This window comes from Colius striatus, chromosome 15 (genome assembly GCF_028858725.1).
Source record: "Colius striatus isolate bColStr4 chromosome 15, bColStr4.1.hap1, whole genome shotgun sequence".
NCBI classification, from domain to species: Eukaryota; Metazoa; Chordata; class Aves; order Coliiformes; family Coliidae; genus Colius; species Colius striatus.
The window spans coordinates 13095334-13123239 of record NC_084773.1 but is presented as its reverse complement, the minus strand read 5'-3'; the positions used below and the strand labels follow the sequence as shown (position 1 = coordinate 13123239).

Below are 27906 nucleotides of genomic sequence, written 5' to 3'. Positions count from 1 at the left end.
AGCAAAGAATGAGATTTATAATATGATGAGCTGTTATGTAACAAGGATAACAGCAGATAAAGAGACAGCAAAGAGGCATACCAAACAAATCTAGGAGAGTCTCTTTCACTCCTCCTTAGGTCTGTACAAGCTGTACGTACATGCTAAGCTCCCAGACAATGTATTTCCAAGTCCTTTTTAAAAATGCTTGAACAGAAATGGCTCCTCTTACAGGAAGCTTAGAGCTTTGAGGGCACTAACAGATTTGGACTCACCATGAACTTTTGAATGTTTCTCTGACAACATAGTAGAACTTGTTTGGCAAGGTCAGAAAGCAGCTGCCTCGTGATGCTGTACAGAATTTATTACAATGAGCTCTTAGAGGGAGGGCAAGGTGCTGGCTAAAAGGCTGCATTGCTGCACCAGGAAAAATTTGCTTTCATATTTTTGTAGGAAGATAACATTTTGCTTTGCAAGCCTGCACTGAAGAGGCACTCTTCAAACAAATGAAAACCAGCTTTGAATAGGAAGACATCTGCAAGTGTCTAATCAATTTCCCCAGGAGCCAAAGCCAAGGCTGATCACTGCTCCCAAGTAATAAGCTGTGCTCATTGTACAGACAATACAAGAGAAAAAATGTGGTAGACAAAATGCACATTCCTATGAAATATAAGACCAGTTCTTAAAAGAGCTACAGTATACCTCTACTTCAGACAGCACCACTGCCACCAAAACACTCACCTGCACTCCCCCTGCTTACCTGTGTCCCCAGCCTAACTCCAGTGTGCTGCAACAGTACTTCTGTGCAGCCAGACAGTGATTTGGAGGAAGCAGAGAAACGATTTGATGGAGAAAGGCTCAGATTAAAGAAAGGGGGCTGGGAGTTTTTTTCATTCTAGTCATCTCTCCACAAACAGAAGTTGAGGATAAAGGGATGCATGGAAGTCAGATGAATTAACTGCCTGAATCTTACATTAATTTTCCGAAACTGTGAGAAGTATGATCGATAAAATGATGGGAGTCCCAACAAGGAATTTTCTAGATCCAGTAACTTGCAGGTGTCCCCATCCAACATCACATTGGCAGAATGAAGATGGCCATAAGGAAATCCTTTCTCATGCAAGAATTTTAACACCTGAAAAAAATCCAATACAGAAGTAATGTCACAAGATGCTTTGATGCTCTCAAGATCTTAAATGCTCTGATACAAAAGCAGACACATAACAAATGATGCTCCTGTTTGGGATGCTTGCTCAACTTAATCTACATCTATCTACATCATCTTTGTCTGACTGTTTACATTTCACTGTTAACATTTCTCACAAAACAAGCATTTGCTACTGATCCTTGAAGCAGGCTTATAGACATCTTCCAAATAGATCTGGAAACCAACACTGACAATGCTACTGAGTATTATAGTTTGAATAAAAGAATTTCTAAAAACATATTAATGAGAATGAATTTATGGCACAAGTTCTGCAGGCTATGAATTACTTCTTTCCCTAACTACATTATCACTTCTCTCTCACTTCAGCTCCACACATATCAACTGCCTCTTCTTTTGATTTTTTTTGGTCAGAAATGGTCTCACACATACATTCAGCTACCAGCAGCTAATCTCAATTTACATTTAACTTTGAAATCTGGTGCTGAAATAAAGCCTGTATGCTCAAAAGCTTGTCTATTTTTTTCTAGTTAAAACAGTTGACATTAAAAAAAGCAAACATAAAGTCTGGTAAAGAAAGCAAATAAAAAATACCTCTAGTATTTGCCTTCCATAGGTTTTTATTTGCTGAAGTTCAAGACCTTGAATTTTTTTAGGATTGCAATACTTCTTCAGGAATGGGTCTTTTGGCTTTGCCTTTGAAAGAAATACACAAATCAAGTATCATGCCCAGCAAATCCAGTAATTTGTCTCAGCTTGCTTAGCAAGAGATGGTATATAAGTTCTATAAGAGATATACTATGGTCATTCCAGCAGACATGCTACCGTTTGACTTGGGGGTGAGGTGAACACATTACCTTATAAATAAGGTCCTTTAGAGTTCCTTTTTCACTGAATGGTCTAATAACCAGCGCTGAAGATTCATTGGCAGTGGCAAAAGTGATTTTGTAAATATAGGGATGCTACCAAAAGAAGAAACTGTAGGTAAATTTTAGATGACCGATTCTGTAATAAATTTTTGCTTGATTCACAACTAAGTAAATATCTGCCTTGAACTGGATATTTAAAGACATAAATTGATTCTGTCAGTGACATTTACTCAAGTTATTCAGTCTTAATCTTAAGTAAATGCAAAGAAAACCTCACAAGGACATTGTTCATTTTCCACACAAATTAAAAGAAAAAAAATCCCACTCTTTAATTTTAACAAAACTGACTGGCAGTTTAGACAAATGAAGAATCCAGCCCCATTAGCACCTATACATGAGCAGCTTTACTGAAGGTTGAAGTCATGCTAAGCTAACAAATTCATTCATGGTTTTGTACAACTATGGCACATAAGGAAACTTGGCATTAATAACTGTCACAACAGTTCTGTGCTTTCAGAAATTATTGTTAACAGCTTCCTGCAAGTTTGTGAAACCAAATGAGACAGCACAGTTGGTAATAAATTACACATGCAATGCATACATAACTGAAACGGCTAGATAGGAAAAAACCCTTGTTTGTGTCTTATTTCAATACATCAGTCTGGTTTGGGGGTTGAGACACATAGTTTTCAGCCTCTTCTGTTGTGTGCATCTGTGGATTTCCAGGACCACACAGAGGCTTACCAGTTTAAATACTCTCACATGGCTAACATCCTTAAAGAGAAACTCCTTTTGGAGTCAAATGCCACTTTTTCAAAGATGTGTATTAAATTTATAACATGGCATTGCACAGGAGCTTAAATTGTGCAGCTTTCATTGTATTTCTACTAAGATACTCCTGTCTTAAGTTCAAACAAGTGAAAAAATGACACTCATTCCACTGCCTTATCCACTGTTGCCTAAGAATATCCCCAGCTCCAGCAATTACACCTTGCCAGCACCATCCTAACAGCTAAGAAGTGCTGAGGAGTTGAAATGGAAGCTCATGTTATCACAGTACTGCACAAAAAGAAAAAAATACAATTAACCACAACTCTGAACCTCCTGTAATAATCCTGTAGGATTATCATTTGTGCTGAGAACATTACCTCATATTGTGTGGGAAATGTAATTAAAAGGTTTGCACATCTTTAAATGAAAGCAACTCTACAATTAGAAGCTATGTCTTCTAGACTACATGTGCTTTTACAAGATTAGCCCTTGACACACACTTTTGTGCTGGCACAGTTTAAGTATCTTCAAGTAATACTCACAGAACAGGAAGAAAGAAGTTTCACAGCATACTGTAAATCTTTGTCAGACAAGTATTTATCAGGGCCAAGATCAGCCTGGAAATAAATAGGAAAAGAATGGCATCGTGATAGCTGTTGCACTCCATAAAGAAAATGTGATCTATATTCTGCCCTCACAAACTAAGACAGCTGCTTGAATGTATCTTTTGAAAAACAAACAAGGAAATTAAACTTAGAGCATGAAATTTTAAGAGGATGATTAAGGCCATAGGTTTTTGATAAAAAGCATCTGACCATAAATAAGTATTATGGCCTCCTTCCTCCCCCACACCCAACATGCTTTACTATCACTGAATGAACTCCAACAACCTCAAACTGGGGGACTCTGTGCACGGTGAATTGATAAGAAGCCCTACCTTCTTCCTCTTCAGAAAAAAAAAAGCTTCCCTCTTACTGCAGGCTTTGGTGATATCTGCTCCAGTGAAGCCTCACAAACAGCTATGCTTATACAATTAAGAGAGGGTGGCATATTTCAGCAGAGGAGCACAACATTGTTGTCAATACATGCATACCTTAAAGGAGCCACTCGTGCCTCTCTCACCCACTAGTTTGTCAGTACAACTAAAGACCCAAGTTAGAAAACCCACCACTTTAGAATGTATCGCCTTGATGTTTTCAGTGAGGAAATTTACACCATGGGCAACAGCAACATCATTACAACTAAAGAAATCTGAGGCACAGGAATGGGAACAAATGACCAGGCACAGGAACTTACAAACTGGATTTGCCACCGGAGAACAAAAACACAGCAAGTTCCCACACCACACATCCACCTAAGGGCTTTCAAGGCTCTTTCTGAGCCTGAACTCTTGAGTCTCTCTCTCCATCACTCACATATGGTAGTCAATAGAAATGAGTCAGGTTCATTAAGAAAGACTTGAGTATGAGATGAAAGAATATATACCCAGCTTAGCATTAGCCGTTCCTTTGGTTGATTCTTAATCTTCATTAAGAAATATTTCTTACGTATTCGCCAACCTACAAAAAAAGAGTCACCAGCAACTTTAATTAAACAATACTAAATCACACAGCTTACAGGCAGGACGAGGTCTGTAAGCAAAGACAGTATTGTAATCTTAGAACAACTCATATAGAATAATAATAAAAAACTAGACTACTTTTGTTGCATACATTCTCTTCTTACCTATATCTTTTAATGGTTCTACCACTTCCCACTTTGGCTCTGATCGGAAGAACATTGAAACATGCTGTAAGGCAATTTCTGAAAAGAAAAAGGAGAGAAAAAAACAGATTTAAATGTTTTTAGGAGACTATATAATATAACTACCCTCATATTAGGTAAGGTTCAATGTCAGAAGGAAGCTTGTAGGAATTCAGACTAAAAGTCAGCAAAATCACTTTAAAAGGAAATCAGATAAAAACACGGTTAAAGGGCAATTGCATTTTTAACCAGATAAATCCAGAGAGAAAATAGGGAAAGCACTGCCTTTGGAAAACTTATCTTACCAGCCTGCATTCTATCTGTACTAGCTCAAAATTTCCAAGTCTAAATCCAATGCTCACTGCTAATATTTCCCACACCAGGTGTACAATACATTAGATCATTAAATGGTTCTGCTATACATGTCAAAGTGCTAAAGTGCTTGCACATCACTTTACTCTGCACCTACATTGCTATTACTACGTGTCAACTAAGTGCCTCTGTGTCACTGTGTGTTACTCTACCCTTTTCTGAGCAGGTAGGGTATTCTGATAGCTATCATGATCCTGCACATGTTTCAGAGGTTGCGGGAGGATATCCTTTTGGTTACTGAATTCTCCCACAGCTGGGAACACAACTGGTTTACTCTTGAAGTGATTTGAGGGGAAATCTCACTGAGAAATGTTATAGCAGGGGGAGAAAGGGAATGATGCCAACAAGGAGTCTTCTCTAATATGGCTTGTCTCAACAGAGAAACACAGCAAAAAGGTAAGGATGCACTTCTCTCTAAAAATATGCTAAGAGAGAGAATAGTCCAAGATGACAAACTGATGGTGTCTCCAAAGACCATGACTTGATTGCTACTAACTTCCCAGCAACTTTGCTGAGAAAGCAATCTTGATGAAAGCATTCAAAATTAACATAGAAGTCACTGTCTCCTTGAGGATTTAAATTGCTTGCTCAGCATTACCCAGACAAACTGCATCCTTAAAGAGTTACTGATAATTTACAACTCCTCCATAGCTTATCACAAACATCCAGGAAATGTTCTTTGCATTTAGAAGCTGAAGACACAAGAATGTTACATAAAGGGAGAGCAAAAAGACAAGCGAAAAGGAAGCAGTAAGTTCCTGCTTCAGTAGGCTCTGCTTCTATGAACACAAGCTTTGCATTTTGCAAAGAGATGGTCTGCCCATGAACTAAATCTGTGAAGTGAGTTTCATCACTAAGAGGAAGTTTTCTCTCAGTCTATAAGTGAAATATTTACTTAACAATTTCCAATGGCTGAAGCTGAAGTCAGACAAATTCAAAGAAGAAACGTGTAAGAGAACTGATCCCTGGGCTATCATTTTAAGGGATACAGTGATTTTCCAGCATTTGGGGAGAGAAGGTGTGTGACTTATTTGAGCCCTGAAAAAAATACTCGACCTAGCTCAAATAATTAGTTCAAGGAAGTCTGACAACCCAAAGCGATACCGGGAGCTAGACAAGACGACCACAATTGTTCCTGTTGATTTGAAAAACCTCACAGTCATGACAAATGCAAGATTCAGTGTTCAGAGGATGAGCTGTTTTAGCAGAACACAGAGCTGAAAAACTTAACTCTACCTTACAGCTTGTCTCCAAACACCAACCCTCTGCATTTATCACCAACTGTGAAAAAGTATCTATTGCTCTTACCAATCCCCCTTCCTCAAGTTTGGCTTATATAGATCTTGACCCTCATCACTCCTCTGTAAAATAATTCAAATATTTAAATTTGACAAATGTAGCACAGTTCATGCACAGAGACAGAGACAGTTTCAAATAAACAATCATGTGCACAATATGATAACTTTGAAGGTTGCTCCCCTCTCCAGTCCCCATGTTTCAGTGTAAATCCCTTCCAGCATTAATGGCAGATATACACACACACTGAAGTGAAACTGTAATGCAGTTTTGCAACTCCTCACTTACCAGTGTAGTTTATAGAATAGCTGTTGGGGTCCAAGAATTTTTTTACCAGTTCACAGTTAGACAGTATGTGATGGGTAGTAATTACATCGAGATAGGCTTGGAGTCCCTTCTGTCTTTCAGCTATGAATTCACGCTCCATATTTCCAATCAATTTTTTTGGAGGGAGAGGTAGACTGAGAGTTGAGATCTTAAAAAGAGAGAAAAAATTAAAAACCTTGCTCTCAAAAATGCCTCAGGGATATAAACTAGCAACCCAGAAAGTAAGACTCCTAGCAGCAAGCTAACTACTGGATAACTCTTTTTGTACTGTAGATATACAAGCTTTTATGTTTTTCCTAAGTACTGTTATCAGGGTGAGCTAGTCAGCCTACAGCTTACATCCCGCTGTGAAGAGATCAGTAAGTGGAATGACACTGAAAATGTGAGAAGACAATTTTTTCGTAGTGAGTCATGCATTTGAGATCCCTACACAAAACTTTCAGATACTAAACGGCTACAATTTTCAGCCAAATCCTTTCTATGACAGACCTCTGCCACAGCACAAAACCATTTCACACATTATTATTTTCTCCAGGTTTTATGCTTTCTTATTTCACAGATTAGTAACCTTCCTGTGACTCTACTGCCTTTATAGGTAATTTACAGCCCTTACTGACAGATTTTGAAATCTGTAACTTCAAATATACTGCAATTTTTCCATATTCTCTTCTGAATTTGCTGCTGTACAGTTTTTAAACACCATACAACCCAGAAATAGCTACAATCTACCAGTGGATGTAGTTATGTTGACATAAGTGATCCAAAGCTTCAGATAAATACTTCAAAAACAGGACAATGAAAAAAAGTACAGAAATTCAAAGCCTTATGTAAGTCAGATCAAAGAGATCATCTTTAGTGCTTGTACTCAGTGATGTCACGTGAATCCCGGGAATGAATTTTTCATGTTAACACCTCGTTGTCCCACAGATCAAAGCACCTGCCTTGGTGCTGAATCCCTGTGGGAGTTGTCTTTAGGACAACTTGTATTGCAAGAATCAATTACACCACATGCAATAACCTCATTTCTAAAGCAAACAGTTCACCAGGGAGAAGACAGAGACTTTTGGTATTGGAATAACTTTCATTCTAATTAGTGGGAAAAGTAAAGGATTAGTTCAACAAACTGGGCCAGAAGTAACAATTTCTTTCCTTTTTTACCTCCTTTTGAGCACAGAAGCTGGCCCTTTGGTAACCTTAGCACTTCTGCAGTTTCTGACTGCAAATCATGAGCTGAAAAAGAACTGTAACTACATCTGAATTACAGAAGATATTAATAAAAATCATTCTATTCACTGAGCACTTTTTAATGCTCTTTTAACCCAAGGGAAAACAAAAAAAGTCCATTCAGAAATAAACCCAAAAGCAACAATATGCAACTTACAGCCAGTAATTCATTAATTATTTTTACCACTAGAGGCATACAAAACTTGAATTTAGCAAATCACTCTTCCTTCAATTCAAAAACAAGTTTCTAACCAAAAACTAAATCTATTTCTGGTATTACTCACTTGAAAAGCATGCCAAGTCACTATCACCTTTACCTTCTTGCCCTGACAGCTAGCTACCATCAGAGAGAAAAGGACTCTAGTTCAGATGTGTTCAAACCACTATTGTATGTTTAAAACTTATTTTAATAAACCACACATCTGTTATTTTTCAGCAGAAAGTAACATTCCTGCCATTCCCCCCCACCTTTGGCAGATTTTGTAGCTATCTGTCAAAACACACAGCACAGTGAGAACACCATCTACCACAGAAGAACACCTCACTGAGGTCCTGACCTTGCAATATTTCTCAGTGGCCTCAGCTCAGCACCAGGAGCCAGGATGGGCTTTGCCACAGAACCTGGGAATTAACATTCTTATCTTCAAACCACAGCCTGCTCAGGAATGTCTGTTCAAAAGCAGCAATAAAATGCTTCACAAAAGCCAGATATCTTGCTGTGAATACTGTACCAGTAGTTCACTTAAACAAAACAGAAGAGCAGCCAAATATCTCCACACATCTCTGTCAAATAAGCAAAGAGGAAGAAGTGCAGGACAGCCTGGAAGGAGTTTTTCAGTCCAGCACACAGACGAGGAATCTGGCTTGAGACTCTCTAATGCAGATCAGGGTCACAGGTCACACGCTTCATCATTTTCCAAGGTGTTTGGTAGGTCTGCATCACCTAGTCAGTTTTTAAATTCTTAATCCTTACTATTATTATACAGGTAGAACCAGATTAACAGCAGAAAAGTTGCATTCCAACTCAACTGCAGCCATGTGTTCAAATACAGATGCTCAACTTACTGAGGTCAAGTGTGCCACAGGAACTGCAAGAACTTGGGAGCTTTACACCCAAAAGAAGCTCTAGCAGTTTTCCCAGCAGCAGTTTAGTTTTGAAGGAAGAACACTGGGATTTGGTGTTTTCTTATTGCTCACTGCTTTATATTGTTTGCTGGGGGCTGGTTTGTTTTGCTTGGAATTTTTTGCTTGTTTTTTTACTCTTAATTTCAATGTACACAAGAGTTTAAAAACAACTCATGGACTTGAATATTGTGATGAAATACTATTGCTTACAGTTCTGGAAAGAACTGAGGACTGTTGCATGTCTCAATGACTCTGAAAACTTCAGCTCTAGCATCATAAAGAGCAATTTATAAAAGCCTCCAAAACACTGTGATGAAAGAGCATTATAACATGCTTCTCATTAGCCACTCATTCTCACTAGCCACTGTCTGCTGTCTCTTAGACCCTGGCATACGGAACTAGGCTGGAAAAGAAGTGTTTGTCAAAAGTGGAGCTGTGGATCTTTGCTAAAGGCATAAAACTCTTCCTGCCCTTCTGCTGGGCACATAATGAAGAACTACAACTCATAGGGCAGCTCTTTGTATTAGTCAGAAAAGAGTATTTTCAAGTAGAGGCACATCTTTGACTTTCCAGGCTGTTGAAAGCAGAAACAGAAGCTTGAACATCAAGGGGTGAGCAATTTTCACTGAAGATCAAGTGCTAAAAAACATGGCCTGTTCGTTTACCCATCCTCTGCATATCCTCCTGTCCAAGTCAGAGGTATGTCTTGCTGATTGATCTTTTCTAGCCATGCAAGCAGCTGATGCTTTTGTCCCAGAACTTGGTATCTTGTATCTGCAAAACCTCTCTCATTTAAAATTCCTCCTTGTCTCACTCTACAAGTTGTTGTCAAATAATTTCCTGAACCCTCCACTTTTATCTTTCACCCTTGTCTCTGATACAAAGGCCTTTTCTTTCTGCACTATGTCCTGTGTAACCTGTTTGCCTTCACTTTCTAGACCTTCTATCTCAGAGGAACTTTTCTGTATCTGTCATTTCTGAATTTTAAGTCTTAAAGGTCCATTGCCTTTTCTGCTAAAGTTGCCTCATTTGAAAGTTAAATGAGAAGGCAACAAAGCTTTTTAGTGCCTTAACACATGCTATTCCCCATGGTTAAGAGAAGCTTGTTACAGGTGGCTGCAGAAGTGAACTCTTTCTTCTTTTTAAACCTGTCTTAAAATTCTTTCTCTGTGATCTCTATCAAAATTTGACTATGTTTAAGATTACAATGACCACTATGTACTGTGACTAGTGCCATCTCATTTTCTTTTGGCCCCATGGGTGCCTATCTAATCTTAAATCTTGGATTTCTCTGGAGCAGGAGACACCTTTGCATTGCATTTATTCAGCGCATTTCTAGGTCATGATAAGAGTTCCTATGTGCTGCTGCACATTCAATAATTCCACAATGCAACCATGTTGTGTCTGTTGAATGATGACTAATTTGCCTCCCCATCCACCTTCTAGCATAAGGATCAGTTATAGCAGACTATCAGAGTGCACAATTCAACATCCTCACGTGTTTTTGCTCACTGAAGTGCATCAAGCAGATAGCTGGTTTGATGGGGGGAGTGGAAGCAGTATTAAGCTTGGATTCACACTACATTTAACAGGGGGAATAAAAATTTCAAAGTCACAAAATCCATCCTCAAATCACAGAATCATTCACTTTTTATCATTTGCCTAGTACTATGGAAGTAGCAAGTAGCAAGCTGCACTCCATAGATGCTAGTGACTGCTGCATCCCTCCTTTTCCCAAACACACTCATATACCCTGCTCTTTCCCACACAAACTAAAAAGAAATGATTGTCCAAAAAAGCAAAAGAAAAAAGACAGTAAGTCCAGTGTTTAACTAAGGAACACTTTCCAGTGATACAGAAAACCATCACATGAGAAGCAACATCTGGTAGAGCTTTTAGATGAATACAAATACTGAGACACGTAGCACTCCAATGCTGAATTTAAAAGGCTGGCATGTGTCTTGGCTTTCTTCAAATCAAAGGAGGAACAAATAATAACACATAAAACCGGAACAAGTCACAGGCCTGAAGGGAAAGATTCAGCATCTGCCAGTTTCCTCCATTACTACAGAAACTGGTTCTGTCGATGCTAAAATTACAAATTTTCAAGAGAAAACATAAGAGTTAAGAAGTGCATGTTCAAGGTACATTTAAGTTACATTTTCTCTTTACAGCTATGGGAATTTGCATTTTTTTCTTCACTGGAATATATAAAAATGTCACAGGCCTTTTAAAATATATCCTTCTAAATGTCATTTTATATTTATATATCAAGGGTGAAAGTTACCTGCAAGCTGTTATTAAGCAAGTCAAAGTCACTGTATCGCCTCACAATCTGTAAAATATAAAGACAAAGTTCAAGAAATGTTACTTTTTCATTAGCTTTTGCTCTTCAAAATCCCATCAGAGAAAAGTAATTCCCATTTATAATCTTCTTCTTTTAGCCATTTTTTACAACTGCATAACTGCTGAATTTATGTCACGCTGTCAGAGAGCAAAGAGCTTTTAATCACATCTTGACCAGAACAAAATGTATTTCTAAACATTATCTTAAATCCATTTAAAAAAATGTTTGTGAGCAAAGTTGTCTATAGACAAAGCATTTTTGCCATAGCAGATGCAACTACTTTTTGTAGCCAACTTCATTACTGCTTCTAGGTTTTGTTGGTCATGTATCAGCAAGGCTGTGATTTTAGTACTAAGGAAAGCAAACTGGCATTTGAGATTTTAAAATTATGGTCATACTAACACACTGTAGTAACATGAGAGGCATTTTTCCTCGAATATTCACAATAGCAGCAGACAACATGCCTCCTGTAGCTGGCAGCGGTACTGTTTTTCTCTCAGTTTTTAACCAAAAGTATTCAAGCAGTACATGTTCTTAATTCCAAACCAACATCTCCCTCTCCAGCTCAGATGTCAAAAGCTGGGAAGGGACAATTTTCAAACTCTTCCTAAAAAGGCATTCTGGTTGCATGAGCCACAGTTTAAGAAATTACCTGCCAACTGTTTTCTGCTGAAACTCCTCTCTGAACACGGATTATGTATTCCTAATAAAAAGAAAAAGATATTAGAAAGAAGAGCTGATGAGTTGAAGAAAGTTATTCAGTACTTCGCCAAAGATGACCACTATCCAATTAGGAAACATTCAGAAACTGAAAATACAGACACCCATGACAGTCAGAGCTGAGTTTGCTCAGACCCATCACTAGCAGCTGTCTCTGCTTTACTGAGCAGAAGACAAAGAGAGGTCCAACACCCTGCAGACCTGTGATGCACTTGAACAGTTTCATTTAGTTATGGAAAAAGACAGTAGGAGTATTCTCACCACACATCTCTACTAACAACAGCTGAAGAAACTTCTCCTTCCCTCACCTCCAATATGCAAGTAGTAGCCCTCAGGAATTACTGCCACCATCATAGCAACAGAAAATGCCAGTAAATACTCACAGCTGCCCAGACTCTAAATTATTTTTGTACAAGAAAGGTTACCATAAAAGTTCTGGAGTGTACTTGAGTAACTAGAACGTGTCAGCTTCTCAGGATGATAACTCCTCATTTATAATGCATGCTTAATGTTAATTATTAATATATTAACTATGCAGATATATCTAAATCTCAGTGAACCACTTTTAAGTTTTATAAATTAATAATTCTCCCACCATCACTGCCTTCATAAGGCACAATTCTTTTCAGTCTCTCCATTTCAAGCTCTACTGTACTTTTTGTAGACTGGTCAATACAACAATATCATTATTTGAGATTTATATAATTATCTCAAGAGTAGATACCAAGTATACTGTACACCTACTCAGACAAACCTCAAGGAAGCTGTGAGTTTGTTTATCTCTAAGTTTGGAAACAATTCTGAAAACATTTTTGACCATTCAAAGATCATAAACAACGCAAATCCTTTTCCTAGAGAGCCTATAAGCTCCATTTTAGATATTGTTTCATTAGCAAAGAAATAAAATTAATCTGGGCTAAGTGTAGTAACAGATACTTCCTTTACCATTTGCATACACAAAGCTCTACAAATGCAGCTCTGTTTAAAGTCTTATTACACAGATAATCCCCCAGCCACATTATTTACATTGAAAAACATGAAAATGGAGAGCCAAAAAGAGTTTGCCTGAGAAAATGCAACTCCCAACTCTGAAGAGAGCTGGAGATTACCCATTCAGAAGAAAAAGCAGTCACCCAGGTACTTATGCTGTTACACTTTCCTTCCAATTGTATTGGTCCAGTGTTGAAGGAAAGGCCTGTGTCCCCAACACCTTTTAAGTACATTCCTCATCTCTGCTATGCTTGGCCAGGGATAGCAGGACTCACCACCACTCAAAGGGGCTTAAAGGGCCACTAAATCCCCCAGGCTTCCCCATTGAACACACTCAGGCACACTGCACACCTGCAGTTACAAAATGCAACACGTGGACTAGAAATTCTACCACAAATACAAACGCAAGCCCCAGCTCACGGTATTTCTCCGCTGGAACATGCAAAAAGCTCTTTGCGTTTGTGCCAAGCGACCCATGAGGACTCACCCAGTTATTGCCTGCAGTGCAGCAAGCATCACATGATAAAGCATTTGTTATTCAGCTCAGATGACTTCATTCACCCTGGTACATACTTTCAAATGTATTTTATGCAAAGTGATTAATTATTTTTTCATCTCAAATGCCACCTAATTTTGCTGAACTGCTTACATCAATAGGTGTCTTACACAAACGAGAAGGACAGAGCAGAGCATTATGCACAGTTTTTTCAGATATTGAAATGAATGCTGCATTACAAATCATGGTGAATAGGCAATAAGGAAATATCAACAAATAAACAAAGGTATTTCCAGTACCTTGAGTTAATATACCAAATTTGTCCAATGTGTAACAGTAACTCTTTCTGGCATGTACTTGCATACCAATTAGAAAACACAATTAATTGTCTGATCCAGGATATATTATAAATTGAAATTCACACTTAAAAATCCACTACAGGCATTTATTAGTAACTTCTTTCAAGTACTGTGAAGTGACTTCTGGTTTTGGAAGTTGCCTTCGGAATTAATTCTCTTCTTTCAAATTAAATTAAATGCTTGTATGCTGAAAACCACGAATATACCATTGGATGCAAACAAGCAGAGCATGGCACATCTGAGAATCCCTCCACAGAATTAAATTCTCGTTGAACATTTACCACCATGAGAAGTAGGCAATACAAATCAAGAATTATATTGTTCCTGACCAGAGGCAAGGGCAACATTTATCACATGGCATTACCTTGTGTGTTCAACCTTAACTAATACAGAATTTATTTACTGAAGCTGCCTTCCAAAGTACAATTCTGCTCAGGCAAAAATGCTATTCTGTTTTCTAAAATTCACTTAAAATAACCTGTATTATCAACAGCTGTCAAATATCTGTAGTCATTCTGAACCATCTAGCCTTGAGAACAAATTCAAGACTAGGAAGCACAAGAACCAAAGTGATTTAAAACAGTTCATGTCCTAGCAGCTTAGTAAGATGTCACAAACCAAAACACTTAATTATCACACTGGAATTAAAGTGTTTGTTTTCAGAAAGTCAGCCTGACATTGTTGCTCCATATTCTCTTCTCTTACGCATTTGAAATTATAATTAAAGTATTTTCCTGCAAAACGAGAAGCCCAAATCCTCATATATAATAACAAAAAATCCACAGAGCTGATTGCCATTCAACGGGTGTAATTATGTGAGGAAACTGTGAGAGAAACTGGTTAAAGGGACACCTGGAAACCCAGATTCACCACTAATGTGGGTCTTCCTGTTTTGTGATGGTTGCTGCATTTTGGGAAGTAGGAAGAGGCTACTTTATACATAGCCAAAAAATTGCAGCAACTGCTTATTCAGCACATGTCAAAGGAACATTGGCTGTTTCTCTGAAAAACCATGTAAGTGATGATTCACCATGTTCAGCCATTCATCTTTTCCAGGATTTTGAAAGCAGCAGTTGTTGCTCAGTCCCTTGCAGCATTCACTCTTTATCCAGCACTTAGCCTTTTTCAGTTGTACCCCAAGAAAATGCTCTTGGGCAGGCAGACCACACAAATGAATTAGCCAGCCATCAAAGCATCTTACTGCAAACAACCACTCTAAACAATATGATGGTAGTCTCTTCTGCAGAGCCTAGCAATAAACAACTCAGGGCTCATTCTCACAAGAAGATTATATTACAAATAAAACCCCAGATTTAGGCCACAACTATTTTTTCTACACATACTCAAGCATTTTCCCATCCAGTTCTGCTTTAGTGCCCTAAAGCCTTCATCAAGCCCCCTCTTTATGTCATGAGGTTTGCAATCTGAAAGAAGGGAGGATTGCTTTTCAGACATGGTCATTAGTTCTGTTTGTATGAAAAAGGTAAGTCCCCACTACACTCTCTCCATCAGCACTGACTGCAACAAAAAATTAGTCACCTCAGCACTTTCTTGTCAACACAACTAATGAAAAAGTCTGAATGGAGTAGGAGTTTTATCCCCAAAGTTGATAATGAAATTGTAAGTCAAAGTATGGGTATAAAAGAAAAGTAATGATAAGAAATACAATCCTATCTGCCATGGCTACACATAATCAGCAGGCCTCAGTATTTTGAGTTTTAGTGAGAAGCTGATACTTCCTATTGCCTCGGCACAGCAAGGAGCTTGTCTTGGGATTATAATTAGCACCAGTGATATATGCTTCCCATAGGACCAAAGAAGAGCTTTCATCTCTGCAAGGGAAAAGCCTAAATGCACTAAAGCCTTTATTACTCTGCCAAACTCTGTTTTGTTTAGGAAAAAAAATCTGATTTACACCGATTTTCTTCTAGACAGCCTAATTTGATAGTGGGACTGAAACCATGCCCATAGGAAATAAATGAAAGTGTAAGGAAAACAGGCACACTCAGAATCACTTCTGGTTAGCTGCATCATCCAACATGGGGAAATAGTATGGAAAATGCTTTGGAAAGGGCTAGTAATTACCAGAGTTCACTCCTGATAATTTTAGGGATCCACAACCAGGCTCAGTGAGGTCTAAGTTACCTAGACTCACGCAGAAATTCCCATGGCATCTTTGAGCTATTCATGTAGGAGTGAAAATCTTTCCTATGACTCAGTTTACCAAACAACTTCAAAGGAGCCCTAACAGCTGCTAGCTGGCAAAGAAAGGCCTCAGCTTGCAAAGGAGAGACAACCTCCCACTGCTGATTTTGCCCATGGGCAGGAAGCTCACAAGCAGCAACTACATAGGAGCCACTGACAAGACAGGCCATAAACCCATTCCCCAAGACACCTCCAGACTCTCACACAGGTAAGGAGGCACAGCTGCTGTTCTTCCTACCAATACTGCCAAGCCAGATCCTGCCACAAACTTGGTATTCCAGCAGCAGTTCAATGTACATTTTTAAAGATGTCAAACAAAGCGTTTTTCCCTACAGGATCATTTCCTGGCTGCTCCACTTAGTCAATAAAGCGGAAACCAGTGCTAGTAGGAAGAGGTTGGGAGCAGGGAAAGCTGTATGATCCCTTTTGCACACTGTCATTTCCTAAAATCCTCCTAGCACTACAAAGTGCTGGGTAGGGTTTTTGAGAAAGAGTGTTTTCCAAACATCCACAACAACCATGTTGCATTTCTCCAGTCCTTGGCCAGTAACAGTTTCACAATCACTGCCTGGGATTAATGTTATCCTGAATTTACCCAGAGACAACATTTATGTGGTTCCTCCCCCGCTCCAAATTCACCAAGATTACTCCTTGGTATTCCACACTTGTTAAAACATCAGCAGCTCAGAGCTGCTCAGATAATTTTGTTAACATTCCTACGTGAAAGTTACACAGCAAAGCAAGTCTTAATGTTTAACAATTGCTGTTTATCATGTTTCCTAGTTTCTGAAACTGAAAGCAAACAGGAAAGAAAGGCTTTTGCAGAGACAAAATAGGAAAGAACAAGTGGTGAATTTAGAGATTCATAAAATAAAATGTAGAATCTTGCCAATATTGGGTAATACATTCTGTTTTCCCAAGAAAATAGTCTCAAAATTTCTGGCTCATGATAGTCAGTCTATTTTTCCACAGATTTCTGCTGTACATCTGTTTAATCCAACAGGCTTGAAAAGCCAACCATTATAAAGATCCAGGTCACCTTCAGGTCACATCAACTAAAAGTCTGAAAGGGCTTTATTTTATAAGCATTAAAGAGAGGAAAGCCTAATTAAGCATGAATTCAATCCCTGCTTAAGTAGCCTGCATTGGAACAATTTCTATTATGAAGCTCTTTTAAATGTTTATTTAGAAAGTCTCCCATGTGAAAAGTAGCAAGAAAATAAGGAAAACTGCTCAGACCTAGGGACCTCTTCATTACAGGGCATAGTACTTATTTGCTATTGCACAACCTGCCATAAGCCCATCTGAGGCAGAAGCAGCAACAGCAGTGTTTACCTGCTTTTTAAACAATGCACGTGTTTCTCTGGGGACATGATACAGTTCTACACACATTGTATCCTTGGTGTAGTAATGCGTAAGCCATTCAAGAAGTGAAAGTTAGGACAACTGCAGAAAAAAGAACAGGACACACGTTTACATGTGAAGGAACTTAATGAACATGTAAAACTCTGGAAAGAGAGGAGAGACATAACAGCTTTTGGGTACCCTGCATCACCACAGCTTTCACCAGAGAAGCAAAACACTCGGTATTTTTCAGGAAATACTCAGTAGCCAAGAAAAATATGCTATTTACACTGCAAGATCTCTAAGGCAATGGTATGATATAGCGATGAATAGTTTGACTGCAACCTTTGCAAGAGCTACAAACGCAATACTCATTTAGTAAGTTCATCAGAAAACCATAAAGTTGGGATATCTAAAATGAAGTGATGGAACAGCTGTCTTTTTGGAGCTCAAGCTGGGGGAGGCAAGTGGTCAAGCTTACTTACTAAGTCCAGTGGAGGGACTGCATTTCTAAAACCTCAGACAGTGAACTCTCGTAGTTCCCTGCCTAAAGCCGCCTCTAAAAGCAACTCAATCTTTTTTTTTTTTTTTCAGAAGTAAAGGCAACCTTGCAGAGGCCAAATGCAAAGAGATGCAAAATCTTTTACAAGCTTTAAAAATAAATCCTACAGTTCTAGAAAAACATGGCTCCATTTCTGTATGACAGAACAATATAGGGAAAATAAACACGCTTTTTCAACATTTTTCTAATATCAAAGCTGTGAGTGTCTACATTCATCATTGCTTAAGGAAAATGAAAAACTCTGAAAGTATATTACAAGAGGGATTTATTTCAGCTGTTCATTTCCAAATGCCTTTAAGACAACATTGTACTGTAGCAAAATTGGCTGTTTCACTACTTCAATTTCAACACGAAATGCATGAAAAAGGAAAATCACTTCAGAAGAGAATTAAGGAACGTTCAGAAGCATTTGTATAACTTGCTAGTGGTTTTACTGCTGTAAAGTGCTGTAAAATCTGTATGTACAGATGTGTAGCTCTTATTAAGGACTATGTCTAGATCACTGTGGAAGAGAATAGAATCCTATTTTAAGCCTTAGAAAGCAAGCTACTTTTAGATAGTGAATATACAGATGAAACATTACAATATGGAGCAAGTTCAACAGCCAGAGTGTTCAACAGCTTTAGTGCTGAAAGTGCCTTTGTTGTCAGAACACAAGATTTGGCATTAAGATGAGACACTTACAAATAGCTTAATAATTCCACTCCTATTGAATTCCAGGAATGCAATGTCAGCAAAACTACTTATTTTCTGCAAAATGGTTGGTACACATACCTACCAAGGGCACTGAACCATGCCTACAAAAAGGTGCCCCACACACTCCTGGAGACTCTGTCTTATGCAGTGCTAGTGACTGAAGCATACAGGAGGAGACAAAATGAAGGTGACAGGCTTTGCTCATGCAATTCCAAATCTATTAAGTGAAGTACCACTGGAATATGTCTGTAATATAAATTTATTTGGCTTTCAAAATGAAAAGACTGAACACTGCACTATAGAATTATTTGCATGTAAGTGCAGATTCCAACAAAACTCAGCCTACTTCTAACACACTTAATTGGGGAAACAACTTCGGTAAAAATGAAAAGACATCATTTTCATCTTCAATTATCACTGGAAATAAATATGCAGAAAGAATACCTCAGCTGACAATTTCATTGTTGCAACACAAAAGCATGGAGACTGTGTTCCAGTTGAGATGTACTAACTCAAGAAAAAACTTCTGAGCTCTTCTGACTTGAAAGAAACATGAAGAGCTTGTGAGCTTATCAGAAAATTGTGCAGTTGATTTCCTAAGACTCTAAAACCCACATTTACTAGACAGTTGACATGCTCTTACTAAGAAAAAAGTGTAAAGCCTTAAAAGCATATTTTGAATGCTAGCTTTGTCCCTTCTTAGGTTTATGGAGAATTCAGGTAAGTATGCAGTAGTTTCATGGTTTGTTTTCAGTTTGGTCTTCTTAGTTTCACCTTCATCCCCAGGAAACAGAAACTAAGCCTCTGCCAAGTGCAGCCCTTCATTCAATACTATGAAGTTTACATGTACCCAGTCTGTTGTATTAATTTAAAATAACAGAAGCACTTAGAACAATAGACAGCACACTATTCATTTGACACACGCTTTGGTCTTCAGCATGGTATTTCGCCATATCTACAGAGCTTTTCCTGAAATTCTTCACCTTTTCCTTAGCTGGTTATTCAGAAGACTGGCTATTTTCAGCACCCATAGGAGGTTTATATTATTACTAGTTCAGTTGGCACGTTAAAGTTGCACCTAACCTCAGCTTAAATCATCTTCATGTGAGTGCTTTTATAAGCAATGATCTATGGGCAAAAAAATTATAAATGCAAATTTAAAGCAACTCTTGCAACACCAAGCAGCATTAGAAAATCTTCATACATACTGCTGACAAAAGAGTAGAAAATTTAGTCATGGATGCCTTTGCATTTCAGCTTTAGAACAAGTCTAGCATGTGATGATCTAGCTCCCCAAACAGGAGTTGGGGAGCAAGAAACAAATAGGGATCTAAATCACTACTTTGAGGTGGGATGAGAACCCAGAAAGTATTCAGTTAGTGACAACCTAATTCCTTACATCTATAACAAAGCAAAGTAAAACAGAATCTTAATGCCCCACAAAAAGCATTTTAACCCTTGTTTCTTAGAGAGACTTCATTTACACACCTCTTCAAACACAAAGATCTATTTGTGTGGCTTACTTAAACTAGTGAAGTTCAAATCAGGGGCAACATCAACCACCAATAAACAAATTATTCAGATACCAAGGAACATAAAATGAAGTGTCTAAAAAGACAAAATAGTTGACTTACATCAAATAAAAAGCCAAGTCTCTGTTATGGCTTCCTGTATTTTGTTATCCCACCCTGCCTCTATATAAACCATCTGTGCTACACACACTTCAAGCCATCTTTCAACTATCAACAGGGCTTCTGCAGTAAAACAAACAATTACTAATAGATGTATCTTAGAGACAGATTTTAAATCAAAAGGCACAGTGATCCAGCATTCTGTTATTAACAAAAGATCAGAACAAATCACTAGAGATTTTTTTCCTGAACATCCGTTTGTAACAGAATACAGAGATGAAGCAACATTTGCTATCACATTCACCCAAACAAGACAACACACAGAGTCTGGATTGAAAAACTGCTTCCAAGTGTTCATTCTAAAGGAATTTTGGGACTTTATTTTTCCCTAACCCGAATCATACAAGCCAAATAAAAACTACAAAAAGCTTTTGTCGTTTGCAAAACCAGGTGATAAGGCACGATGGAAACAAGTTAACAATGGAAGTGTAACCTGGACTGCTAACTGGGGAGGATTGATTAGAAGTTATACAGCTTCTCACAGAACTTGGCATCGGGACCCTTCAGCTAATGAAACAGGTAAAAAGTATCAAGCTTGACAGAAAATAAACCTCACTATTTGTATTTACAAGAGGAGTTGCAATAATTGACAGCTGTAGCTTGCAAGATTCGCGTTATCTTCTGGACAATTTCTCATATGTAACTTGTGTTCAGAAGAAGACTGAAATGTTAGTTACTGGGAGTTCCTCACACAAAAAACCAGACCCACTTCCTAAGTGTAGATTACTTATAGGAAAAGTATTTAATAAGACAGTCTACAGATTAGTTTTGTATCATGTGGTGAACATACAATTATTTTCATTCAGGTTAAGCTACTCATTCAGATGCAAGGAACCAGGAAGAGAGATAAACACACAGCAATCAGAGCTGTGCAAGGAGCAGAACACATTTCCTGCTAGTGTACCTGATGCTGCAGTACCTTTGGCCTCCTTCTTAGCCCAGCATCCCCTCTCAGATAAAGCAGGGATCAGAAATGAAAGTCAGTTCTTTCTCTGATTCACAGTACTGCTTGGTCATACCATAAGTAAACTTAAGTTTTTAAAGTGGAACATAATTGCAAGCAGGAGATTGTGAAATTTGGGCTACTACTGCATGCTCAAAGACAGTACAGCTCTTAGAGAGGCAGCATGTATGTGTGCTCGACATCTCAGAAGATTTAATCTGTGACATAAAGTCACCGCAGGGCTTGTTTTGAGTGACATCACTCCCTACAACAACAAAAAAAATAGTGAGGCTCTACTCTCAGTTACATCTCTGCAGCTTCACAGCCTTCACTACAGTCACACTGTCAGGACCAGAAGCAAATGTAGCCTGTTCAAATGTAACTTCATCACAGCTGCTGAAATGAGGCAATCAGAACCCATCTCCACTCCAAACGCTGTAACAGACCCCGAGAAAACCAGAAATTACAACAACTTATTGAGTCAGGAGGCACCAGGCCTCGCTCAGAGCAACGAGAAGCCCAGGCACGGACTGCACCCGCAGAATCCCAGTCAGTACCATCACTGGGAGCTGTGGCAGGCTGCAGAAGGAAAACTCGCTTAACAGAGAGGAGAAGGACCCGAGCAACTCCCGGCTCGGTACAGGAGAACAGGCAACGGCGGCACCGCCACATCCCCACCGGAGGGGCTCCCCGGGAGGAGGAACCCGCGCTCCTGGGGTCTCGGCCCCGCTGCCTCAACGCCAGCACCATGCCAGCTGTCCCGGGCGCTCGCACAACCCCAGCCTACCCCTCCGCTACTGCCCCGGGCCCTGCCCCAGCGCCCTCCCTGCCTCTCGCTCCCCTCAGCCGCAGGCCCCCGCCCGCTGCCCCCCGCACCGCCCGTGCCCCGGCCTCGCGTATCCCGGACACCTCCTGGGCACCACAGCACCTCCCCTGTTAACCGACCCCTTCCCATTATCTCACCTCGCTCCCCCTGCTCCCCCCCAGCACCGGCCGTTCCCGCCGCCTCCCGCGGCCCAGCCTGCCCGCCGGCCGGCGCCGCTTACCGTGTGCGAGTGCAGGCTCTGGCTCGCCTCGATCTGCGCTGTCAGCGGCACCGTGTCGTCCAGCAGCACCTTGCCGGCCGGCGGCTTCTCCATAAAGGCCATACCGGGGCTGGGAGCGAGAGCCCGACGCCGGCAACCTGCTTCCCGGGGCAGCTCCCGGCGCGGCCGCCGCTGTCAACACGGCAGCGGCGCGACGACGACGGCGCCGGGCCTTTAGCGCCGCCGGCCGCCAGGGGGCGCCGCGCCGCGCCCGCCGCCCGCACGCGCGGCCGCTCGGGGCAGGCGCGGCCCCGCGCGGCGACTCCCGGCCCCGGGAGCGAGCGGGCGGGCGGCAGCGGGGCGGCCCCGGCCCCGGGAGCGAGCGGGCGGGCGGCAGCGGGGCGGCCCCGGGACCGGGAGCGAGCGGGCGGGCGGCAGCGGGGCGGCCCCGGGACCGGGAGCGAGCGGGCGGGCGGCAGCGGGGCGGCCCCGGGACCGGGAGCGAGCGGGCGGGCGGCAGCGGGGCGGCCCCGGGACCGGGAGCGAGCGGGCGGGCGGGCGGCAGCGGGGCGGCCCCGGGACCGGGAGCGAGCGGGCGGGCGGCAGCGGGGCGGCCCCGGGACCGGGACCGGCGCCGGGAGCGAGCTGCGGCAGCCGGCACCGCGCCTGGGTCTGCCCGCTGCTCCGTGCCGCTTCGGCGCACGAACGACTGCAGGAAAGTCATTAGCCCCGAGACACTGCTGGTCCTTGCGGAGAGAGTCTTAAACGGCCAGCGCTTGCTGCAGTTTATCTTTTAAGAGTTTTTATAAGTAGTCAAACAATTACTAAAAAAACACTCTCTTACATTTCATTTGTAGATTTTTTTTTGCAACACAGATTTAAAGTTGTTGTTCAACCGAGTTCCACAAACGAACTCACTGTAGCACTGTAAAAACTTTTCTTCCACTCCTGCTTCGTACTTGGGAACCTCCTGCCCACTGGACACTGGTCTGTATTTCCTTTTTCCTTTTCACACCTTATGCAGGAATTAATCTCCTGTATGATGTAGGATGCAGAGCTTGAGCTGTTCATACACTTCAGTTACTGAAAATTGCCTCCTGTCTGCATCCTGCAACTCCCCACTGGCAGGAAAATGGACTTTGTGCTGCCGTTAAGCAGCTAAATCTCAGGTAAGAACAGTAATCTTGACTCCTTCCAAACTATTCCTGACCCAGGAGGTCAGTCATGGACTTGATTTGTTAATAGGTATTAACATGTTGCCTTCCTATCCCGAGAGGCAGGTGAATGAGGGAAGGAGAATGCCTGCTTTGAGAAACATTTTGTGCTGTAAAAGCCAGTGACCAGGCAATGAAGGAAATGGGAAGTGAGGCTGCTCTTACAGACACCAGATGAGGAGAGCTCTCACTAAGCACTGGTTCCATGCTCTGAACAGGTCAAACTCTCGTGCTATGAAAACAGAGCACAGTGAAGTCAAAGAGCTTAACGTTACCCTTCTCTCTGATCCACTCTTGACTTTAGTGGACAGTGACCTGGGGGCGTCACTGTTACCGTGCAGCTGTGTTTAAGAACAAAACAGCACACTCAAGAGAGCGGAACTGCTTCACCAGTAGCTTTCATCAGAGATTAAGGCCAAACTCCCATTTCCATAGCAGCAAACAACTTCTGAGGTTATTTGCAGTCAAGAAAAGTTACAAATGCAGCAAGGATAGGGGAGTATAAGAGATGCTTTCCCAGAAAATTGTGAGCCACCAATTGAAGACAGATGAGCTACCAGTTCAAGACAGCCTATACTTTTACTCCTGATGGTTCCCATCATTCCTGAAAAAAATGTTCTTTAGTGTGTAATAACCTTGTTCATACTAAAATAATTTAACCCAGGTGATTCACAAATGAATTTACCAAAATCCTACTTTACCAGCAACCAAATGGGCATAAGGGAGTTTGTTGGTTAGTGCTCAACCAAATTGTTCCTGCTTGTCTTGCCCACAGGAGCATGAGAAGGCAAAGCTTTCTTAAAGCTTTTTTTTTTAAAGCCAAAGAATGTGAAGCTATTGAAAGAGCCACACCTCCAGCCAAACCAGAGTATATTCAACATGTGAAGGCTGACTACTACTTACTTGCAGAGATAAAGTGGGCTTTACTAGCTAGAACATTGCAAAACATGTGTGTCTGTCCTGCTTGTTAAACACACAGCACTGTTCCCTCCATCCCATGCTTGTTAATAATATCACTACTTTATAAGGAAGGACCAAGTTTTAACTGAACTTATCTAACGTGGACTGCAATTTTGGCTAAAAGAACAGCTTCAATATAAACCCCGCCACTCCACACTTCCCAGTGTGGCAGAGTGAAGGCTTGTCTAAAAGTGGCACTTTTGTCACAGTAAGTGCCTAGTTCTGTGAGTTTCATTTTGGCAGTACACAGGGAAAAATGAAAAGTTTAATGTAGTTCTGTCAAGATTAAGTTTGTGCACTGGCTTTGAAATGTAGGAGTCTTGTTGCAAATTTACTGGATTAAGTGATGTCACATAAAAAGAGTCAGAATCAAACATACAGTTCTGGCTTTTATAGTAAAGCAGCACAGAATCAATGGCTCTAACTGTCTGACACCATGACTTTCACCAGCCCTTCCATGACAGTCTTTCCACTTTCTTTCACTTTGCATGACACTGAAATGTGTGCAATAGAACCCTTCAGTCGTTTAACTTCCGCTGCAGCCACAACTTCTTCACCAGTATACAAAGGAGCCGGAAATCGGATCTCCTGAGAAAGAAATACACAACCCTGACCGGGCATTTTGGTACCCAGAACTGCAGAAATAAGTCCATTGATCAAAACTCCATGCACAATAGTTCTCCCGAACCTAGACTTCTTTGCAAAATCTTCATTTAAATGCAAAGGATTTGTGTCACCTGTTAAATCAGAAAAAGTAACAACATCTGTCTGTGTAAAAGCTTTGGTGAGTTCGGCTTTGTCTCCAACTTTTATGTGTAAACTCTGAAGTACACGATGTCCAAGCAGTGAGTTGATAAGTGTCAGCTTTGTCAAGGCTCTTTCCCCTCCAGAAATTCCACACCTCAAGGGCTGCAACATCTCAGGTAACTTCTGCTTTGTACAACCAACCCAACAACTACATTCAGTCCAGGACTAGTTCTCTACTGTTGCCGTATAAGGCGAGAAGAAATGGAGATATCTAGTTTGTAGGGAAACAAAAACAAAGCAAGAAACAAACAAAAACATTAAAAAAAAAACCCAAAAATACAAAACACCATCAAACACACTCAAAATTGAAAATGCTTAAGTTTCCCTTTTACATAAAAGATTAGAGCCATGCCTGATCAAATTTTTGATTAGGCATTGCTTTGGAGACAAAGAACTCTTTGAACTCATTTTATTAAGCAGCATCATCTGGGAAAAAAATAAGCTCTGGAAGTGCATGTTCATGCATGCATTTTTAAATGAGGTCCGCTGACAGCAACTATTAGAAAGGCAAGAAACAAGGCAACAACATGAAAGAAAAACTGGACCAAGATATGTGCCAAGAAAAAAAACCTCCCAGAAACTATTTTATAATTTAATAAGAGCAGGACTTCTCCCTGGAATGAGCCACTGCTGGCACATCTCACACGGTTCATTATGAGAATTGCTTAAATGCAGGCCTACACGCCTGCACTGAAGAGCATTTCACTCCCAAACCAAGACATTTTTGCATCTAGGCTGTTTTTCTATGAAGAGGCCACATGTTCAGCTTGCCAGACAACCTTAGAACGAGAACTGATATGTGGAGGAAGCCATTCAGCCCCACAGGGCTTTACCTGCAGCACTCGAAAGGCACACCTCCTGTTCTGGTAGAAGCCCAGCAATGTTAGAGCACTCCACAGCTTGATGAGGCCACTAAGCAAAAAGAAAATGAGATATATTAAGGTTTTCTCAGTTTTCCTGCAGCATGAACATCTTAAATAAAAACCATGTTACATAAAGAGCAACAAAATCTTAACGGAGTTTAACAGTAGGAAATACCACCAGTGAGTTCTAGCAGCAACATTATACCCTGAAGGTTCAAGTTTACTTTACTGGTCCTGGTCTTCTTCTCTCTGTGTGCTTAAGCTCCTCCTTCCACCTGCATTTAAATCCAGTGACCATTCTCATCTTTACTACAGAAAGGAATTTAAAGCCATGTATTTTACTGGTGTTCAGTTCCTATCAGACCATTCTGGTTTCAAGCAGGAACAACACACTGATGCATGTAGGTTACCAAATCTTAGTGATTTTTTAAATTTACTTTCTGCATGCTCTATGCAGACATCTGCAAGTTAGGCTGAATTCTTTAAAGACCATTCTAAACTTACAAGTTTTGTTTTCTCATGATATTTTCATGGCAGTATTTGAAGTGTGTACTAATTGTACCTTACCTGCTAATAACTCTTATTATGGCTGACAAAGTTTTTTCCTCATATGTTAAGACATCAACAGGCAAAGCTGCTCCAACCTATTAAAAAATAGATTATTTACTAAGTACCGTTCTATGCTCTTGTAGTGATTCATAAGCAAGTGATTTCATACCCACCATGCAACACCGTTAAAGGTGCTATAGTTATGCTCATAATGAGCGTTTCAGTCAAACCACCACTAGATTGTATATATCCCCCTGCTTCACAGAGCTCTTTAGGTAGAGGCCACCTTTAGTTTCACATTCCAGCTGGAGAAACAGGGACCTAGCAATGATACAACTTGCTTAAAATCACCAGCAGTACCATAAATACAACAAGAATGCCGTGGTGTTCCTCATCCGTGAAGATGTCCCCTTACCGTAACTCTCCTTTTAAAGCCTGTCTACAGTGAAAGCATCACAAATTCTAAAAGGCAAATATGCTGGAGTCGTTTGACTAAAGGTGCCAAGACAAAATACAAAACCCCGACTTCATTTGAGGCAAGTGAACACGTGAGCTGGAGAGCAGGCAACGACCTATATCCTGCCATGCACGCCCGGGACTCCAGCCGCTGCCCTCCCACCCCACTCAGACAGTGTCCGTTGACTGCGGGGTCGGCGCCGACAGAAAACCGACGGCAGCAATCGGAGGCATACGGGCCGCTCCCGCAGTGCTGTCCTGGGCCCAGCCCGAAGCCCCCAGCCGCGGGAAGGCGCCCGGTGCTGGTCGCGGCCCACCTCTCCGTGCAGCTCCCTCAGCGCCGACACCACCAGCTGCTTGAACTGCGCGGCGCTCGGGCGGGCCCCGCCGTCCGGCAGCTCCCTGCGGGGAAGCAGAGCAGAGGGCGAGCTGGCGGGGCGCGGAGCGCGGAGGGGCGGGTGCGGGGGGCGCCGGGCAGACTCACGCACAGGCGCACGCGCAGGTAGTGGTGCTCCGCCGCGCTCCGCAGCACGCGCCGCTCGAAGGCCGCGGCCGGCGGCTCGGCCCGCGCCATCCGGCCCGCGCGCTGCCACGCGCCCGCCTCCCAGCCAATGGCGGCGCGGAGCCGCTCGGCTTCCTACGGCGGCCCCGTGGGCACAAGCTCCCGCGCGCTGCGCCCCGGCCTCGCCATGGCAACCGCGCGGCGCGACCGCGCGCGGAAGGGAGGCGCCTCGGGCAACAGCAAACGGCACAGCTACCGCTCAGGGCTGGACGTGCTGGGTCCAGGGTTGGCCCTCAACTCCGTGGG

At 41.4% G+C, this 27906-nt stretch overlaps 3 protein-coding genes across 5 annotated transcripts in view; all 3 read right to left on the bottom strand.

The window, feature by feature from the left end:
* PXK (PX domain containing serine/threonine kinase like) overlaps positions 1–22466 on the bottom strand; it is a 36774-nt gene extending 14308 nt beyond the window's left edge. For 2 of the 3 annotated variants that reach the window (XM_062008693.1, XM_062008692.1), the window contains exons 1-10: positions 22271–22466; positions 11871–11921; positions 11159–11206; positions 6484–6670; positions 4510–4587; positions 4270–4343; positions 3327–3401; positions 2002–2106; positions 1739–1840; positions 953–1114 (exon numbers count right to left, since the gene is read on the bottom strand). In XM_062008693.1, coding sequence (XP_061864677.1) covers positions 953–1114; positions 1739–1840; positions 2002–2106; positions 3327–3401; positions 4270–4343; positions 4510–4587; positions 6484–6670; positions 11159–11206; positions 11871–11921; positions 22271–22372 — 984 coding nt within the window. In that variant the 5' untranslated portion in view covers positions 22373–22466. Of the gene's footprint in view, positions 1–952; positions 1115–1738; positions 1841–2001; positions 2107–3326; positions 3402–4269; positions 4344–4509; positions 4588–6483; positions 6671–11158; positions 11207–11870; positions 11922–22270 lie in introns of those variants that run through there. The other variant, XM_062008694.1, reaches the window with a different exon arrangement.
* A 652-nt stretch (positions 22467–23118) lies between these two features.
* On the bottom strand, positions 23119–25341 carry HTD2 (hydroxyacyl-thioester dehydratase type 2). The gene has a single exon (XM_010204640.2). The coding sequence runs from the start codon at positions 25339–25341 to the stop codon at positions 24844–24846; it is 498 nt and encodes a 165-aa protein (XP_010202942.1). The 3' UTR covers positions 23119–24843.
* Positions 25342–25352: 11 nt separating this feature from the next.
* On the bottom strand, positions 25353–27672 carry RPP14 (ribonuclease P/MRP subunit p14). Its single transcript, XM_062008242.1, has 5 exons — positions 27587–27672; positions 27416–27500; positions 26661–26737; positions 26064–26142; positions 25353–25441 (listed from the first exon to the last, which is right to left on the bottom strand). Exons 1-5 carry the CDS (start codon positions 27670–27672, stop codon positions 25385–25387), a joined length of 384 nt encoding a protein of 127 aa, XP_061864226.1. The 3' UTR covers positions 25353–25384.
* Between the last annotated feature and the right edge of the window lie 234 nt (positions 27673–27906).

Excerpts from the sequence above, each read along its gene's own strand:
- RPP14 (XM_062008242.1), bottom strand. The coding sequence starts at position 27,672 with ATGGCGCGGGCCGAGCCGCCGGCCGCGGCCTTCGAGCGGCGCGTGCTG. Across the intron at positions 27,501-27,586 it reads CACTACCTGCGCGTGCGCCT|GGAGCTGCCGGACGGCGGGG; the intron begins GTGCGTGAGTCT and ends GCTTCCCCGCAG. Across the intron at positions 26,738-27,415 it reads TGAGGGAGCTGCACGGAGAG|GTTGGAGCAGCTTTGCCTGT; the intron begins GTGGGCCGCGAC and ends ATTTTTTAATAG.
- HTD2 (XM_010204640.2), bottom strand. The coding sequence starts at position 25,341 with ATGTTGCAGCCCTTGAGGTGTGGAATTTCTGGAGGGGAAAGAGCCTTG.